This window comes from Indicator indicator, chromosome 1 (genome assembly GCF_027791375.1).
Source record: "Indicator indicator isolate 239-I01 chromosome 1, UM_Iind_1.1, whole genome shotgun sequence".
NCBI lineage: Eukaryota > Metazoa > Chordata > Aves > Piciformes > Indicatoridae > Indicator > Indicator indicator.
Genome location: NC_072010.1, coordinates 45,192,946 through 45,212,356, shown reverse-complemented (window position 1 = coordinate 45,212,356; position 19,411 = coordinate 45,192,946). Strand labels below are relative to the sequence as shown.

Below are 19,411 nucleotides of genomic sequence, written 5' to 3'. Positions count from 1 at the left end.
ATGCCATTGTACTGTGCCTGGCACAGTCCCTCTGCAGAGCCTTTCTACCCTCTAGCAGATCAACACCTGCTCCCAACTTGGTGTCATCTGCAAATTTACTCAATCCGCTCGTCCAGATCATTAATCAAGATATTGAACAGGATTGGGCCCAACACTGATCCCTGGGGGACACCACTAGTGACTGGCTGCCAGATGGATGTGGCACCATTCACCACCACTCTCTGGGCCCTGCCCTCCAGCCAGTTCTTAACCCAGCACAGAGTGCTGCTGTCCAAGCCATGGGCTGACAGCTTGGCCAGAAGTTTGCTATGGGGGACAGTGTCAAAGGCCTTGCTGAAGTCCAGGTAGACTACATCCACAGCCTGCCCCACATCCACCAGGCAGGTCACCTGGTCATAGAAGGAGATCAGGTTGCTTAGGCAGGATCTGCCCCTCCTAAATCCATGCTGGCTGGGCCTGATCCCTTGGACATCCTGTAGCTGCTGTGTGATTGCACTCAAGATGACCTGTTCTGTAGTCTTGCCTAGCACTGAGGTCAGGCTGACAAATCTGTAATTCCCTGGCTCCTCCTTCTGGCCCTTCTTGTGGATGGATATCATGTTGGCCAGCTTCCAGTCATCTGGGAGCTCACCAGTGAGCCAGGACTGTTGAAAAATGGAGAGTGTCTTGGCAAGCTCATCTGCCAGCTCTCTCACTACCCTAAGATGGATCCCATCCGGTCCCATAGACTTGTGGGGATCCAAGTGGCTCAGCAGGTCTCTAATGGCTTCCTTCTGGATTACAGGGGGACTATACTGCTCCCTGACTCCAGCTCAGGAGGCAAATTGTCTTGAAGTCAACCTATCCTACTATTGAAAATTGAGGCAAAGAAGGTGTTATGTACCTCTGTTTTTAACTCGTCTTTTGTTGCTATATTCCCATCCATCTCCACTAAGGAGTGGAGGTTGTTCTTGCCTCTCCTTTTACCATTAATATATTAAAAAAAAAATTACATATTGTCTTTCACAGCAGTGGCCAGTCTAAGTTCTAAATGGGCCTTTGCCTCTCTAATTTTTTTCCTACGTGACCTAGCAACATCCTTAAACATTTCCTGGGCTGCCTTTCCTTTTTTCCAAAGGTGATACACCCTCTTTTTTCCCCTTAATTCGTTCAGAAGCTCATTGCCCATCCAGGCTGGCTGTCTACCCCAGTGGCTCATCTTCTGGCACATTGGGATAGCCTGTTACTGAGCCTTCAAGATTCCTTTCTTGAAGTAGGTCCAGCCCTTCTGGACCCCTTTGTTTTTAAGGACTGTTTCCCAAGGTACTTTCCAAGTTAGTTCCCTAAATAAGCCAGAGTCTGCCCTCTGGAAGTCCAGAGTGGAGGTTTTGTTGGTGCCCCTCTTAGTTTGACTGCATATTGAAAACTCAGTTATTTCATGGTCACTGGTTGCCATGGAACCTCCAACCACCACATCTCCCACCAGCCCTTCTCTCTTTGTGAAGAGTAGGTCAAGCAAAGCCTCACCCCTTGTAGGCTCACACAGCTGCTGTGACAAGAAGCTATCCTCCATAGACTGTAAGAACCTTCTAGACTGCCTCCTCTCTGCTGTGTGAAGTTTCCAGCAGGTATCTGGCAGGTTAAAGTCGCCCACTAGGATAAGGTCTGGTGATCTTGAGACAGCCTCCAGCTGCTTATAGAATAATACATCAACTTCTTCCTGGCTGGATGGTCTATAACATACTCCAACCAGGATGTCAGCCTTGTTTGGCTTCCCTCTTAATTCTCACCCACAGGCACTCAACCTAATCGTCCTTATTCTCTATTTCTATGGCGTCTAGAGCCTCTCTAATGTACAGTGCCACCCCTCTGCCCCTTCTCCCTAGCTTGTCTCTCCTGAACAGCCTGTAGCCACCAATTACAGTGCTCCAGTCATGAGTCATCCCACCATGTTTCTGTGATGGTGACTACCTCATAGCTTTCCTGCTGCACCAAGGCTTCCAGCTCCTCTTGTCTGTTAGCCGTACTCCATGCATTAGTGTACATGCACTTCACTTGGGCTCCTGATTTCACCCCTGACTCTCGCTTACTGCCCTCAGACTCCATTCTATGATTCTATTCAGCATGTGAAGTACTTAACTGGCAACTACCATGCAAAATTTCAGCAAAAGCTGTCGACCTGAGAGGAGTTGTATGGCAGCTGATGATGGTAAGAACATGAAGGATTCGGTAAGGTATTTTAAAAGGCTTGCTTTGCCTGAGTTAGGGGTCTGCAGGGCTTGATAATTAGATAATAGTATTAGCAGTGATCTCTGGAATTAGTGAGTAATTCCTCAGAGTTGGTCAGCAGTGTGATTTCTCAGTTTTAGTGTATTTTACGTGCATGTTTCAGAGACTGCTTTTAATTTAAGAATAAATGATGATAGACTTTCACCGTTTTTGCTTTAAGAATGGACAATATAAAGTACACTTAATGCATAGACATACACAAAAGTTTGATGGACATCTTAAGAAACAGCACCAACAATGACATGGTTTTTCCACACAAAACATGAATTGGGTACCTAACAGATTCTTTGAGCTGAATTCCTGTGAGGGGTGATTTTTAAAGAAAAGCGGTAGTTTCCTGAAAGATTTCTTACTATTCTTTTTCACTTTACATATGAACTGCTGGCTTGGCATGAGCTTTCAACATGAAAAGCATTTTTGTGAATCATCTACACTGACTGAGGGAATTACCCTCCAGATTTGTGTCCAGCATCATTCAGTGTCTGATAAACACTGTCCTTGAAACTACTGTGGCTGTGATTTTAGTGGTTAGAATATTGCAGTAATGTTTATTGAATTTCAGCATCCAGAATAACGATGGAGATGGTTTGTCATGTTACTAATGTTAGAGGTCCAGATCTCTTCGGAAAGATGCAGTACACAGAACACTCTATAGCTGTGCAGAAATCTTTGCTTAAAAATATGAGCAGCTTAACCCCTCCAGTTCTTGTGGTGCAAAGTAAATGTAATAAAAGCATTTTATTGTATGTGAGATGTGGCCCAGTGTGGACAGGAAATCGTTGTCATCATTTTACACAGTGTAACTAAGCCATGTGGTGGGAATAAATATGTGATTTATACAGGCACAATTTTATATCCTGATGAGAAACGTTAAAGATATTGGTTTGATTCAGGGCTTGACATGTGCTGTAAAGGCTGTGTATGGCACCAAAAAAACAATTATCTCAGTGTATTATTTCTTGACCTGGGTAAGGTCACTGTATGTTTTTAATGGGAGCATGATGCTGGGTTATGAGAGATGATACAAATAACAATGCTTTGTTAGATTCTCCTGATGCAAGATGTATGATCAGGTGCAGTGAGTTGGAGAACACTAATGAGGATTTAAAGACTCAGCAGGGGCACATTTAGCAGTCACACAAAATTCTGCCAAATGCTTTTGCATAAGGCACATCTGATGCAGGACAGAGCTTAGCAGCAGGTAGGAATGTATAGTTTTATTGTATAGCTTGGTGTAGTACTTTTGTATATTTCAGTGAGAATAACAGTAACTTGCAATGTTCGGGTACTTCGCCAGGCACTGTGATTTTTTTATCATTTGTAAATCATCCTGGAATGGTGCCATGCATGGTCAGACTGTATTGCTGCATTTTCAGTGATCAAATAATGACTGAGGGAAAACAAAGGAAGCGGGCTCCGAAGGTATTATTGGAAGTCCATGGTAAGGTGTAGATGCCATGCGTTGACCGTCCTTTACCTCTGCAGTAAATCACAGGGAGTGAAATGCTGCAGAAGAACAGACAGTGTCCCACCTAGCTTAAGGTCACTTTTTGTCAGTGATCTGTACTTTGCACTTGGCAGAGGAATGTGAATTTTTTCTTGAATATGAATCTTGGAAAAGGAATTCTGTGGTTTAGAGCTGGTTTAACTTTCATGGTTTTGGTATTATACTTAAAGAAAAGGTATAGGAATATAAAGATTGCTGTTTTGTCAGAGCAAAGGACCATCTACCTTGTATGCTTCTAACAACAGTCAATTGCAGATGGGTGGAAAAGTCCAATAATTTTTTAACCAATTTCCAGCTCATCAGATAAGTGGATTTGTCAGGCAATCAAATTCTCTAAGTGGGGGAATCATTGCTTCTAGTGCAAACCCCATGGATTCCAGTGCAAAAAAGGCAGTGTATAGCAGGAGGTGGAAGCATGGACAGGCTATGATGGATGAACACACATACTGTGCAGGCATACAGGGATGATGTCAGGAAAGCTAAAGTGCAGTTGAGGTTCAGCTTGGAGGAAATACCAAAGGCAACAACATGAGCTTTTATCATTACATTAGCAGTAAAAGGTTGGACAAGAAGAGTGTGGGAATGGTGTGGATGAATGCCTATAAGGCTGAAGTACTCCATTGTTGCCTTCTGCTTCAACCTTCATCTGTATGGCCTTCTTACAGCCCTTTGTGCGTATAAACAAGGTTCAATTAACAGAACCACCAGTTACGAAGGAGGACTAAGGCCCAGGGATAACCTGAAAGGACTCAACCCATGAAGTTCAATTAACAGAACCACCAGTTACGAAGGAGGACCAAGTTTCAGGGATAACCTGAAAGGACTCAGCCCACACAAGCTCATGAGAGTCACCCACCACAGGTGCTGACATAGCTGGCTGATGCCACTCTTCTTTACCATTCTTGAAAGGTCCTGGAGACTGTGGGAGACCCTGATGACTAGAATGAAACAGGTGGTGTACTCCTCATCAGAGAAGTCCAAAAAAGGCTATCTGGGATGCTATAGAGCAGTCAGCCTCTATTTAGTCCATGGAAAAAAAAATCACAGCATGAATCTTCTGGGAACACACTTCTGGGTGCTGTGAATGAGGAGAAGGTGACTGCAAACTGTGATTTCACCCAGAATAAAGCTTGCCTGACTGCCTTGAGCTGATTGCCACTTGCAATGTAAAGTGACTGGAATAGTGGGTGAGGTGAAAGAACTGAACACCATTCACTTGACTTTCTAGAACGCTCTCAACAGTGTCTCCACCAACATTCTTGTATCTGATTTATGGCTGTTACAGCGTGGACGAGTGCATAGGCAGATGGGTAAAGACTGGTCGGATGTGTGACCTCAGGGGGTCTTAGTCTATAGCCGTATGCAGTGGGAGAACGAGACGCAACGCAATGAAAACCAACAGGTTGGGCTGGGTGTGAAGAAAACGCTTTTTCCTCCCTATAGGGTTTGTCTCCCAGTCAGGCAGATTGTCCAGAGAGGATGTGCTATCTCAATCTTTTGAGGCTGTAAAGACATGACTGGACATAACCCTGAACATCTTGATTAGACCTCTGAGCTTCACCTGCTTTGAGCGGGAGGTTGAACTGGAGATATCCTGAGGAGACGTCTTTCTCACCTGAATTATCCCAGGATCCTAAGCAAAAAAAAAACCCCAACCCTAACGGGTGTCCTGAATTTTTCCAGGGTAACGTAATGTTTTGTGCTGTAAACTGATACGTTGTACATCAGTTGTTTATCTTGCCTTTTCCCTGGACACACACTCATGGATTTTCTTTACACTGTTCTATTACTATGTATGCCCAGCTGGGCTAAATGCAGTGAATTTGTTGTCTCTGGATTTTAGGAATGCTATAAGGAAAGTTCATATTACCTGTTTTAGTAGTGCTCTATGTGCTACTCATCTGTCACTTCCTGATTCCCCCCCCCCATTTTTATGACTACACCAATAGTTACTTAAAATTCTCTTTAATCTTGAAGTTATTCAATTATTTCGGTTATTGGCAGTAGGTCTGTTCATGTGCAGTATAGTTTTCCAAATGTGTTGGAGGAATCACTTCTCTGAGAATCTGTGGGAAATGCATGTTGGCATCATGTGAAACTTTTAATTAGAAATTCTTAAAGCTTAATTAGAATTGCCTTTAAAGCGAACCCTCATTCCACAGTAATTTATTGCTTGTGGAATCTAGTTTGACAGTTTTGTACATAAGCCTTTTGGTCATCCTGTCTTGGGTAAGAAAACACTTAATGTGAGCATCAACTGACATCTAGAAGTCGATGCGAGCAGTCTGAGGGCAATACATTATTTTAGACAGGTTTTCTTTCCCCACAGTTTTGGTGTATATTTATTAAATTCTCCTTCATAAAATGAGGTGCTTGGTAATTCATTCACTAAGTGAGCAGAATTTGCCCTTTAAAAAAAATGTAACAAGCACTACCCACCAGCTTCAGTATTAATGTTTTGCTGCAGGTTTGCACTGAAGACTTTGAGAGGCAGGAGAACCTCAGACTGATGTTAGATATGTTAGATACAAGAGAGATTGGATTGTGACAGGATGTTAAACATTTGCCTTTTGGGAGTTCCATGAGAGCACTGAGCCTTCCTTGGGAAATGTCAGAATAAGCAGTTCATTTGCTCCATGGCAGGAAGGGTATAAAGCAATTGCTGTTCTTCCACATGCATGTAAGGTGCTGTGCAAAAGGTGCAGAGAAAGGTAATGAAGTAATGCTTAGCCTCTGGCAGCTAGTCTGACTTCATCTGAGCATGCTGTCCTTCAGCTTTATTTAATTATTCCTCTGTAATTTTTGGCATGTGCATGAATCAAATGGTCTTTAGGTGCACTGCTGCAAACACTGACGCTCTGGCAGTGCTTCTGCTGTGGTGGAGCCGCTGGGGCGGTTACAGCTCTTTCCCAGCAGATGGAATTGAGCCTTTAAAAGAACGTTTTTTGTTCCATCTCTTATTGTCTATCATATCCATGAGTCTCTATGTGAACAGTGGCAGAGTTTCCGAGACCCTGTGAGAACTGGGTGCACTCCTTGCAGGTGCGTCTTATGATACCTGGTGTTGGAGGGTGCAGCTGCACACGAGCATGTTCTCTTCCTCCTGTCAGGGCTGCACTGAATTTGCTCTGTCCCTGTAGCTGCCAGTGCAACAAGCAGAGCTGGAATGAGCAAGTGACTTCTGGGTAAAGGAGGTTCTCCTCTACATGCCATGTGCTGCAACCCAAGTGTGATGATGTTTGTTTTAAATTTAAGACTCTTTCCTCAGATTCTTCTCAAAACTCAAGGGCAATTGACATAAGATAGCCAAAAAGTACTTTGGAAATTGAGTAGTCATTTTTAAATTTGTAACATGGTCAAGAAAAAGTGGCAATCTAAGTTGATTACCAAGGTTTTTTTATGGAGAAAGTAATGAATTTAGACTTAATAGCAATCTTTGCTACTTGCCTGTGCTTTAAAAATCCAAAGTAAACTATCAAGTGTCTATTTTATTGTTGTGCACCCTGAAGTGTTATGAAAAGTTGTTAGTGTTTCTTTTTTTTAATTAGTTCTAGCGTGAAGATAAATGCAGTTTATGCTTTTTCCAAATGTACCTTTTCTTAATGTATTTGGCTTGTGTGGCAAGGTTTTGTTAGTGGAGGGGCTACAGGTGTGGCTACGTGGGGAGCTTTCCTCGTGTCACATAGAGCCAATGACAGCTGGCTCCAAGACAGACCCACTGCTGGACAAGACTGAGCCAGTCAGTGATGGTGAGCCACCTCTGTGATAATACATTTAAGAAGGGGTTGTGGCAGTTTAGGCTGGGTGCCCCCTGCCACTGCTGCATGAGATACACCTCTGGTGTCCTGGGTGCCCACCCACTGGGGTGGACACAGGAAACGACGTATTTCTACCCATAAATCCTGCGTCCTATAAGGCCATCTGCAAAGTCATTCTCTTCCTCTTTCTTCCCTCTCTGCTCCTATGGGAGATGTCCTCTCTTATTGGGTAATGCCGGGGGAGTATCCTCAAGGCCTCTTAGGCCTGTCTAGGCCTAATGCCAGGAGGAGAATGGAGGGGGAGGCAGTCTCGGACCTGGCCAGCCTGAGACTTGCCTAGCAGTGGGAGGGGGGAGGAAGAAAGAGCCCTGGGGGTTTTGGGTATACCCTCAGGTGGGAGGAAGGGAGGATTGGGAAGCTTTGGGAATTCTGTGAGGGGTTCTGTATGCTTTGGGATACTCTTTGCCACTATGCTTTGTAGTCTTCTGTAGCTTCACCAATTGCTTTTCCATTTAAACTTTCCATCACTCTCCAATCCGTTTGTGTGAGTCTCATTCTTTTGTCCCTTTCGGGGCAAGAGACGATCTGTCTGGCCCCAAACCAGCACAGGGGTAAAAACCCCTATGCAACAGAAACTGCAGCTGAAGAAAGGAGGTTGTGAGAGAGGTCAGTGAAGAACCAGGAGGAGATACTTCAGGCACCAGAGCACAGGTTCCCCTGCAGCTCATGGCAAAGACCAAGGTGAGGCAGGATGCCCTTCTGCAGCCAGCCCCTGGAGGACCCTGCACTGGAGTAGGTGGATGAGCCCAAATGAGGCTGTGACCCTGTTGGAAGCCCACACCGGAGCAAGCTCCTGGCAGGACCTGACCCCATTGAGAGAGGAGACCAAGGTGGAGCAGGTTTGCTGGCAGGACTTGTGACCCCATAGGGGGTCCACATTGGAGCAAACTGTTCCTGAGAGACTGCACCCTCTGCAAATGATTCACACTGGAGCAGGGGGGAAGTGTTTGAAGAGGAAGCAGCAGCAGAAACAACATGCAATGAACTGATCACAACCCCCATTCCCTGCATTGTCCCCCTGCACTGATTGGAAAAGGAGACAGAAAATTTGGGGGTAAAGTTGTGCTCAGGATGAAGGGAGGGGTGGAGAGGAGGTGGTTTTAAAACTTGGTTTTATTTCTCAGTAGCCTAATCTGATCAGATTGGTAATAAATTAATTTTCCCAAGTTGAGTCTGTTTTGCCCATGATGGTAACTGGTGAATGATCTCTCTTTGACCTTTTTATGACCCATGAGCCTTTCCTTTTCTCTCTGCTGTCCTGCTGAAGAGGGGAGCAATTGACCAGCTTTGATGGACACTTGGCATCCAGCCAGGGTCAGCCCACTGCACTAGAATATGTCTTGCCTAAAAAATGGCACTTTTTTCCTGCTTTCTATCTTTCTGTTGTTTTTTGGTTTGGTTTGTTTTTTTTTTTTTTTTCCTCCTTTCCTTTTGTTAATTAAGCAGGACTTCTAAGTGTAAGGTAAAGAAAATCCACAAATACACAATGAATTGTTTGGTATTCACAAAACTTTTATCAAGTATTCTGTGAATGTTGCATTAGAAGAAAAACAATGAAGCTGATAAAAGTTAAATGTATGGCTCTAGTGTAATTACTGTTGCTTGTAACATATTATAGGAATGATCAGTAATTCTTCTAGAGACAGCTAAAAGTGGCAGGAGAGCAGAGCTGATGTAAAGGGGTTTTAAGCAGTCTAAGCTGACAGGGTTGCTTGCTGAGTCTGAGAAATAGCAGATTGGCCTCTAGTTGCCAATACACTTGACGCTCTTCTGTCACCTGGAAGCTGACCACATCCGTTTGGTTCTATTTATATTTGCTAAAACTAATTTAAGCTCAAACAAATAAAAAAGGCTTTAGGAGCAAAACAAGAGATCTTGGTTCTCTTCACAGACTATTGTCTGGACTTGATTTTTTTCCCAGCAGACAAATTTGTAAATATATATAGCAAATTACAACATAGCTACATCCTTAGGGATTTGGCTACTTAACAGCTTTTGGAAGCCTGCTGTCTGCAAAATTAGTGTTGTTTTTTTTTTTTTCCCTGAAGGTTGTGGGCACTGACATAGGAATTCAAGAAGCTTGTGTTGCATGTGTACATCTTTGTACTGGTAGCAGCAGGATACAGCCGGACATGGGCTGATGTATCAGGTGAGGATCTCAGCAGGACAACATGAGCTGAGCGCCAACCTTTGCACATGCTTCTCAGGCTTTGACAGCATCAAGCTGCAGCTGCTGTTGAGCTCTGGACCCTACCTGGCATGCGTGGTTGTAATTGGAGGCCACACTCAGAGCCCTTCCTGGAAAGCGTAGAGCTCTGATGCCTCAGTGATCATTGGATGCCTTGGGGATGCATGTTGGTGATATATATACATCTATACCTATACTGCTGTCCCACAGCCTCCTATAGCATGAGGTGATATATGGAATTTCATGCCCTCCATTTGAGTTCACCTTGACCTCTGTTCAGGGCTAACAAGCAGATCAGAGAAAGGCTATATAAAGTCATTGAGAAATAACCTTGTTGTTAGCTGTAGTTAACTATTCTTCACGCTCCTGTGCTGAGCTACCGTCCTAGCATATTTCCAGAAGTGCATTGCTCTGGTGTTTTAAATTTTGGGGTGTTGATTTTTTTTTTATTGTTTGGTAGTGCTTTTTTTTTTTTTTTTTTTAAAGGTAGCAGCTTTATATCCATATTGTTCTCCCAGGAATCTGCAAACTCTGTGTTTTCCTCTCACTAGAGGGATTTCATTCTGAATTAGAACAAACTCAGCTCCTCAGAGTTTCACATGAAAACAGTATGAAGTTTAAGACTTCTCTCTACTTTGTTCTTAAGAGATTGTTTTGGTTTTCCTTAAAGCATCAATAGATGCAAATGATTCTTTTATTTTCTGGTGAATTTGACTGGAAATTGAAATTTGAGTGAAATGCAGAACTACCACAACCCCTGCTTTCATTATGAACGTTTCACACAACTATAGACATAATTACATATGATGAAGATCTTATGGCAAGACATGGGCTGTTAACCCTGATTCCCTGGCAGAACTCCCAGTTGAGTGATTATCTTCTAGCCACATAAATTTAATTTTATTTTCTGTTGGATAGTTGTTTCCTTCACTTTGTGGAATGAATTGCTCTTATACTGTAGCAGTGCTAACTGGTATGCTTCACCCTAGAGATAACAACATTTAAGTCACTAAGATTCTTATTGTATGATATATAAAGGACTTCTTTGGAAATGAAGGTCTTAAGGAGATTGAGGTAGTAGACAATTAAGTGATTCTCCCCTGTGAGAATTTGGGAAGAAGGTGTTCTCCTTGACTTCCTCTACCTATGGAGATATATTTAAGAAAAGATGGCAATTTCCCCTTCTTCTATTATCCCTTGAAACAAAGAGAAAAAAATATTTCAAACTTTGGAAATCTTAACTAGTCATTTCCATAAAAGGATCTGTCATATCTTCAAAAGCTTTGCCTTGAATGGATCACTTCAGATTTTTCACCCTGAGGCTTTATGCTGCCATTTGCTTTGATTGATGAATAACTTCAGCATAGTAATGTAAGTAATGAGAATAATATGAATTTAGATGTTCGTGCTCAGAAAAATCAACAAGGTAATCTTATTGCTGGGGTGCATGAGGGGCATAGGCTATTTCAGGTTAGTTCAGTGATGTTTCTAAGAAATCTGTATAGGAAAAGGAAAACTTGAATTCATGTTTGTTAGGTATCAAGAAGACTGTTTTCACAAAAATTACTTGGAACTATGGAAGATAAAAATGAGAATATAATGCAGAATTAAATTGCTGCATGTGCAGAAAACTTCTGTAAAATTGAGAAGAAGATCATAGAATCACGGAATGATAGAATGGTCCAGGCTGGAAGGGACCTCCAAAGGTCACCTAGTCTGACCTCCCCACAGTCAGCAGGGACATCCCTAACTAGATCAGGCTGCCCAGGGCCTCGTTGAGCTTCACCTTGAATATCTCCAGGGAAGGGGCTTCAGCCACCTCCCTGGGCAACCTGTTCCAGTGTTCACCACCCTCATAGTGAAGAACTTCTTCCTGATATCCAACCTAAATCTGCCCTTCTCTGGTTTGAAGTCATTGTTCCTCATCCTGTCACTGCAGGCCTTTGTAAACAGTCTCTCCCCAGTCTCTCCTTCCTGGAGGCCCCCTTCAGGTACTGGAAGGCTGCTGTTAGGTCTCCCCAGACCCTCCTTCTCCAGGCTGAACAACCCCGGCTCCCTCAGCCTGTCCTCACAGCAGAGGTGTTCTAGCCCCCTGATCATTTTTGTGGTAGATGAGACAGAGAAAGCTGTAAGTCATAGGTTTGAGATGGAAAGACTGTTTAAGGTCTATTCTTGGCTCATAGCTTTTCAAACCTAACTCCCCTTAATCTTGAAACCTTTTACTATAGCTTGAATGTTGAATTTGAGATTGTTCTTCCCTCAACTGATACTTAATTTCTCAAAAGTGAAAGCATGTCATGTTAGACGTTAAAGTTGTATAGAAGAGTTGGAATGACGTTGTGTCATAAATGATCTTCCTGTCTCAGTCCATGAGCTTTTCCATCTTATTTTCTTCTTTTGTCCTGTTGAGAAGGAGGAGTGTGAGAATGGCTAGCTGGGGATCTGGCAGCTGACTAAGGTCAGCTCACAGAATTCAGAAGCACTGAATTGTCAGTGTCTCATGGAATGATTTAGAAATATCATTGGCTTTGTTTTACCAATGTGCAGCTCTTTAGCATGACGAAGTAAGCCTGGTTACCTTCATTAATGACAGCAGCAACTAGTATCATCACCTTACTTCTGTCAATTTCTTGCCTTCATGGGATGACACAAGGAGTAGACTGTCTTGCACAGGGGTGTAAATGTTTGTTGATCCATGCAGGAAATGTGAGATCTGGATTCGGGATGCTCTGAAGCCAGAGCTCACCACTTTATTGCTGGAGTTGCATGGACTTGTACCCATCTCAGTCTGGCCAGATCTGGGAGAGTGTAGTTTCCTGTGTGTTGCTTTGGTATCAAGCAGAAAAATGGGAAAATCTTGGGAGTGTAGGAGACACAACTGTGGTATGAGGTGGAGATGTGCAATTTATGTTATCTTGCACTTAGAAAAAGTTACAGAGGGCTTTTAGGGATGTCTTTGGTGGTTTCTCAGCACTAGAGCGTGGTGGTGGCAGCAGCTCCCCTGTTGTTAAAAACTTGGAGCATGATACTCAAACATATGGCTTGGCTAAGTTAAAAACCTGGCTACAAACCCATAGCCCTTCTCACGGACAGATACAAGTTTTGTATTAGTGTAATTCATCATTAAATAAACACTACAGAATGATGGAGGGTTTTCTAGTAGGATGAGATAGGATTTTGTGTTTCGTTTTCTCTTCCTTTAAAGTAGGAAAAGATAAGTTGATTAAAACTTGCAACAGACTTTCTTCTGCATGAAGCAAATGCCAGTTGTGGTGCTGTACTGAAAATGTAGACCTTTTTGGAGGGTGGAGAGTCTTGTTACTGGACTGATTGCCATAGCTTCTCAGAAGAAGAGTTTGTAATCCTGATAATTTACCTGTCTTCTCCAACAACTGCTCTAATAGCCCATGCAGACCTGGATATGATTTGTGTTTTTAATTAGTCTTTCAAGGGAATAAATGTCCAAAAGCAATTAGTGAGAAGCTCCAGTGGATGGCACCAGCAAAGAGAGGTTGATAACTTCTAGGATCAGCTTATTGATCCAAGACATCAGATGTTTTGGTAAAGTCATGCAGTACTTGGCTTGATTTTATGCCCAGTTTAGAATGTATATCTGCTATGTGTTTTACAAAGGTGGGTGACTGGAATCCACCAGGTGGGTTGGGGTGGGAGGTACTAGAGGAGAGAAGGAAGGGTTGTCACACGAATTTAGGTCACCTTTACCTAGGCAATGTTGGCATCTGGAAGATAGCTGCCACAGTCAATTATGAGAGTTGAATGAGCCAGGAGGGGACAGCAGCCCGAAAAATGCCTCAACTCAGTACCTCCTATCAGCAGACTCTAATGGTGAGTCTCCTGAGTGTCATCAATTTACATGGGGCACTGAAGCAGCCTGGCCTCACTCAGGTGTGTATGCTCCATCTGCCTGGCTGACCAGAGAGGTTCCTGGGAGAACTTAATTCCCATCTGCAGGCCCTGTGGAGATGAGTCAAGCTCCTTTGCCTTAGATGACTGCCAACTGTGTGCAAACCTTGGCAATGATACTGTTTTCTGAATGGCTTTGAACGTACTGTAGTGCCAGTGCTGGCCATGGCAGTTTTGAAAGATCAGCTCTCTGGGTGATGTGCTACGTATGGCATATACATGTACAGCATACAGACTGGACCTACTCTGCTATTACCAGGCAATGGCCTCTCAGGATGCGTCACACAATGTCCTTCCAGTTGTAAATGCACAAGAGATCAAATAGTTTAGAAAGAATCTACTTCTGCAATTATTGGTACTCTTGAGTTATAAATGACCCAGAAGCCAGAGCTATTCACTGCACTCACTTTTCAGACCTCAAAAGGCAGAGTGCTGCTTTTAAGAAATGTGATTTTATAGAACAAAAGGGGAAGGAAGGTCTATGAAAATTTAGTTAAATGTAAATGTGTTAAATGGTACATGAACTAGTCAGGTTTTCGTGATTTATCCGTTTTAAACTTCAAAGGCTCTGGTTAGCTTGCATTTTTAAAACTAATGAGTTTATCACAGCCAGTGGGGAAAAATGGTTCAAGTATATCAGCTGTAAATTGGTACAAAGCACTAAAAGGGACATTAGCCTCTAATCAGATTCTAACAGTTCATTAAACCTGCCTTTCCTCAGTGGTGCTTTGTCTTCCCCCTTCCCTCCCACTCCTGCCTGTGCCTCCTGTGCAAGCCAACCTCATCCCTTCGTTCAGGCAGGTGAGACCTCCTCAGGGACATGAAGCAATATCAGCTCATCCTTCTTTGTCTATGAACTAAACAGCCCAGGGGATACTTGATGATGGTGTGTTCCTGGTCTTGCTGTAAAACTCAGCTGTGCTGTGTATAAATCAAGAAGTGAGAGGGACCTCTCTGCTTGCAGAATAGGCACTGGGGGAGCCAGGAATGCCAGACTCCTTCCTGCTCTTGCTCCACCCCAAACCACATCCAAAGCACTGGAGCTCAGAGATGCCCAAGATCCACTTCTGATAAATCAACAGTGCGCCACCCTTTCTGGGAAGAAGGATGTAAAGCCTGGAACAATTTCAGCCAGCTGTTTGGAGACATCACTCCTTCCTGCTCTTTCCCGACCTCATGCCTTGAACACTGAATACAGGTCAAGATGCACAAAAGAAATTGCAGTGAAAATTGAGTAAGAGCTTTCATTTCTTAATTACGTCTATTACGTCAAGCTTAAGATACAGTAGAAACACAGTGGTAGCATGGCATTGACTGGGACATCTCAGTTGCTTGTCATTCAAGTCCCATGTATTTGAATGCAGAGGTGCTGAAATTTTGTAACTATCTGAATTTTTTTGAACTATCCAAGCCTTACTTTTAAAAGGAAAAAAAAGGACTGTATTTACTGTTGCGTTTGCTTATGTGCTTTAACATGAAGTTCCTGCTTGCCCTATAGTATCAAGACAAAACTCTGTGTGCTCTAACATACTGAGTTCAAAGTGAGTGTGATGGGGATTTTAAGCAGGTCATTTGCTCTGCCTGTGGCACCTTGTTGGAGAGTGGGCATATTGCTTTCTGTGCTTTTCAGCATGTTCTTTAAATTACAATACAGGAGTACGCAAAAATAAACAGTTGCTGCAATATTTATATCCCTGAAAACGAAGATCCTAGGACAAGGTGCATTAACTGGAAAAAAAGAAAATGTTTAAAGTAGTTGAAGTTTTTAAAATGTACTTTGGAAGCTCCATTAGGACAGAGCATTTTTCTGAAAATTCCTTTGGAGCAGCCGTGAACATAATCCTTACGAATAATGGCACCTCACAGATCTGCTGCCCATGAAACAGAAGGAAAGCATTTTTTCTGTTACAGTGCGGCTCTAAGAGGACTACGAGTTAATGGTTAGAACAGAGGTGAGCTTCCAGTCTCAAGTGCTGCCTTCCAGATGGGGCTGCAGATAAGTAAGTGGCTATGAATGAGTCACTCACAAGCAATACAAGCTCTAGTTTTGCTATTTGAAACGTAGCTGTGATGTCTCTGTATTTCTGTACTGCTCACCAAGGTGTCTGTGTTCGTGAGGTCAGATTCTGGCTTGAGGGATAAAATACCTTTTATTCTCTCCGTGTTGTCGAAACTAAACGGCAACTGAAGGGGCTAGCTTTCAAATACCAGCCTTGAGCCTTGGCTGGAATAGAAGATTGACTCAGGTTGAGGTAGTGTTTGAAGTGAAGGCACAAGAAATTGTTTTGTGTATCTATGTAAATGGTGCCAGCAAGAGCAGGGTGAGACATTCAACGGATGTTGATAGAAGGAACCACAGTTCTACAGATCTCACTGAAACTCAGCCTATATTTCCCATTACTACAAGGACAATATGTGTTTTTAACATGCTTTTTAAATTACTGTCAGAGGTGAGTGTGTTGGGGATTGTCATTGGCAAATCTGATGACTTTTCAGAATAATGAATTATTAATGTGAGGTGTGTTAATTTATGGGGTGTATGTGTACAAGTCTTCACTATACCTTCTCTGAATTCAAGCATATGCTTTCTCAGGTAATACAGACTGCTGTGATTGAAATCAAATACACCCAAGCATACTGCCAAAAACCTGAAGCTGTTTGACATTGCTGCTATTTTCAGTTTTAAAGCAAGAAATTTCTTTATGTTCACCTGCATGATTAATTTCAAATTCAAAAAGGATAATTGAAGACAATTTTCCCTTGTTGCTTACAAGGACTTAGTTCTCTTTTAAGGATAAGCAAAAGTGTAATTTACTATTTCATCAGATGTGGTAATGTGGTAGCTTCTTCTTGAAATTAGTATTGCATCTTTGTTAACTTCATTTACACTGAAAGAAGCTTACTTACTTTTACAATATCATAGAACTCAGCCAGTGAATCAAACCAAGTGTTTTTCGTAATTTTTTTTATTAACCTTGTGCTTTTTCTGCCTTAGGACACCAGCGCCTTTGAGAACAGAATGTTAATGCTTGATGGGATGCCGGCAGTCAGAGTCAAAACAGAGCTGTTGGAATCTGAGCAAGGGGTAAGCAGAGTTTTCTGTGCGACCTCACTCTGCAGCACACTGATGACCCTTCCTGAGCTCCTCTGTGGTTAACTGTCCCTCCTGTTGTATTGCTGTTTTTTTTTCTACGATTTTCTTAATTACTGTCATTTTGAAGTCCATTTTCTTGGAAGACATACTGATGATCATCTAGGCCTATCTGCTGGGAACACAAACCAAAACTCTGTGGAAGACCTATCCAAATTACCTAGGATAGCTGAGATGCTGTTGGTGTAATTTCAGGATGATGAGAAAAAGGTGCAGTTAAAAAACCCAGGAAAGAATAATGGATTATGATAACAAAGCCAAAATCATGTATCTGTGAAGCCTGTACATGCAGTTCTACTTTCTTTGGATATTTGCCGTACTCTAGTGGTTTTGCCTTTTACATGCTTGTACTGCTCCATTTTATGTTTGTGTAAACCTTCTCACTTTCTGGTGGAATACACTTGTTTATGATTAAGGGGGCTAGAAGGTTCAGATGGTTAAAGCTGGTATCATGTTGACTGCCAAACACAGGATAGAGATCTCGAATAGGATTTTGAATTTTCTGTGGATCAAGTGTTTGACATTAGAGTGGCAGATTTTAGGAAAACGGAAGCCCGCAGCTTTGGTCAAATTAAGAGTATTTTCTCACTCATATGATAGGGATATCAATCTGTGGGCATCTCCATTTAATGGATTTTGTGTTATCATGAATTTTTGATTCTTTCTGTGCGTCTTACATTATCCCCAAAAATCCATGGCACCTTACTACTTTGGAGACAGATGCCATCAACAAGCAGAGAGCATAACAGAAGCAGCAATGCTCCTGCCATTTAGGGATGGGATTTTGCCTCCTTCTGTTAGTTGGCTTTTTTCCTTCCTGCTATTTTCTCAATTATTTTAATTGAGAATTTAAATGACATGGAAGAGAGGGAATTAACTTTCAGGATGACTTAATTTGAAAGACTTGCAAGGAGATATCAGTTATTCAAAATGTTTTTGAGGCTTTGAGAGAAAAAAACCCTTGACGTTTAATGGAGTTTTTGCTCATCTCTGCCTTCTTGAGAGAAAGTACCATCAGAAAATTGTACGAGGCATGACAATGAAAAGACACATCCATTAGAGGTAATTTTTAGTGTCTTCTGGGTGCTGTGCATTATGTCTTTGCACGTAACATAAACCGTTTTGTTCAGAAGACAAATATTTAATTGATGCTTGCTGTTGTCTAGTTTAAAATAAGTTCTATGCGTGATGCATGTTGTTGGGTCCTTTATGAAAAGTACTTCTTTCACAAAGAGTGATTTGATTCTGGAAGACCTATTTGGTGTCTTAGGGACTGGAAGGAAATGAAGAGTTTATATATTTTTTTTTAATTTCCTCTGGGTTTTTAAAATAAAATTTTACAGAGTTCTCTGTAAGCAGAGGATGATGTAATCTTTTTCAGTGACTGGGTGTTTGGACAAAGAGCCTGGTTTGATTTGGGATTTTATGTGCTTTGGTACTAATTAAGTAGTGTCTGGTCAAGAATCTCTGGCACCTTTATGACTCTTCATTAGGGAACAATCAATAAATACAAAATGAATTCTCCAGTTCACTAACAGAGGAGCTAGCCATTAGGATGGCAACTTTCCAGCAAACAGCTTAAACTCTAAAGAGAAAGGTGGATGAAACAGATGTTTAGCATGTGCTTCAGAGACTGCTTTGAATATGTAGATGTTGGTAGACATAACAGGAACAAGTGTTTGAAGGATGTGATTACCAAAATCAGCACATGGAGCTGTTTGGGAAGATGGATATCATGACTGGGAAGCATGGGCTGGGAACTTAAGTGTGATCCAAGTAGTATGAATTTGAAATTGCAGTATCTGTTTGCATTATTATAGTGCTCTAAGCCCCTGGAATTGCACCTCCATTGCAGTGTATCTGTATACAGGGAAATGAGATTCCCACTTGGAAAATTTGCAAACTTGTGTGGTGTTTTGAGTCTTACGAAACTAACGGTCAGAGCTTCATAGCTTAAGATGATGAACATCAACCATCACTAGGCAAACTTTCCCAAAACCTTCAGGAAGACAGATGGATTTTTTTTTTTTTTGGATGTTCTGCTTGGTATCTGCTATTGGCTCTAGGATTACTGCAAGGGCAAGAGTGAGACGTGGTTTAACAGTTGCTAAAAGCAATTTTCATCTGTGGCTAGGGGATTCTAAAGGCTATGTCAGTTGTGGAGGAGTGAAACCAACAGAGTCTGATGCATCAATGGCCTTCAGTCAGTGTGTGAAGCACTGAGTGATCAGACTGGAGAGCCTTGAGTTTTCATAGCTCTCTATAGGTTGCCCAGGGAGTCACTGTCCCTGGAGGTGTTCAGGAAAACTGTGGACATGGCACTTTGGGACATGGTTCAATGGTCATGGTGGTCTTAGGTTGCAGGTTGGAGTCAAGGATCTTAAAAGTCTTTTCCAACTGGAACAATTCTATGATTCTTATGAGGCTTTGGAGAAGCTGAGATAATATTATCTGAGATAATATCATCTTTTCTCTGAGAAGGGCTATGAGACCACTTTGAATTGTCTCCTGTTTAAGAATGAGCCTCTATCTCAAGTAAACATCATGATTTAAAA

The 19,411-nt window shown here is 42.2% G+C and overlaps 1 protein-coding gene across 1 annotated transcript in view; it reads left to right on the top strand.

Annotated features, from left to right (window-relative positions):
* Positions 1-16,724: 16,724 nt before the first annotated feature.
* The window catches only part of KLF12 (KLF transcription factor 12), a 144,250-nt gene continuing 141,563 nt past the window's right edge, over positions 16,725-19,411 (top strand). Inside the window, exon 1 of the mRNA XM_054384605.1 lies at positions 16,725-16,790. Coding sequence (XP_054240580.1) covers positions 16,725-16,790 — 66 coding nt within the window. The remainder of the gene's footprint in view (positions 16,791-19,411) is intronic.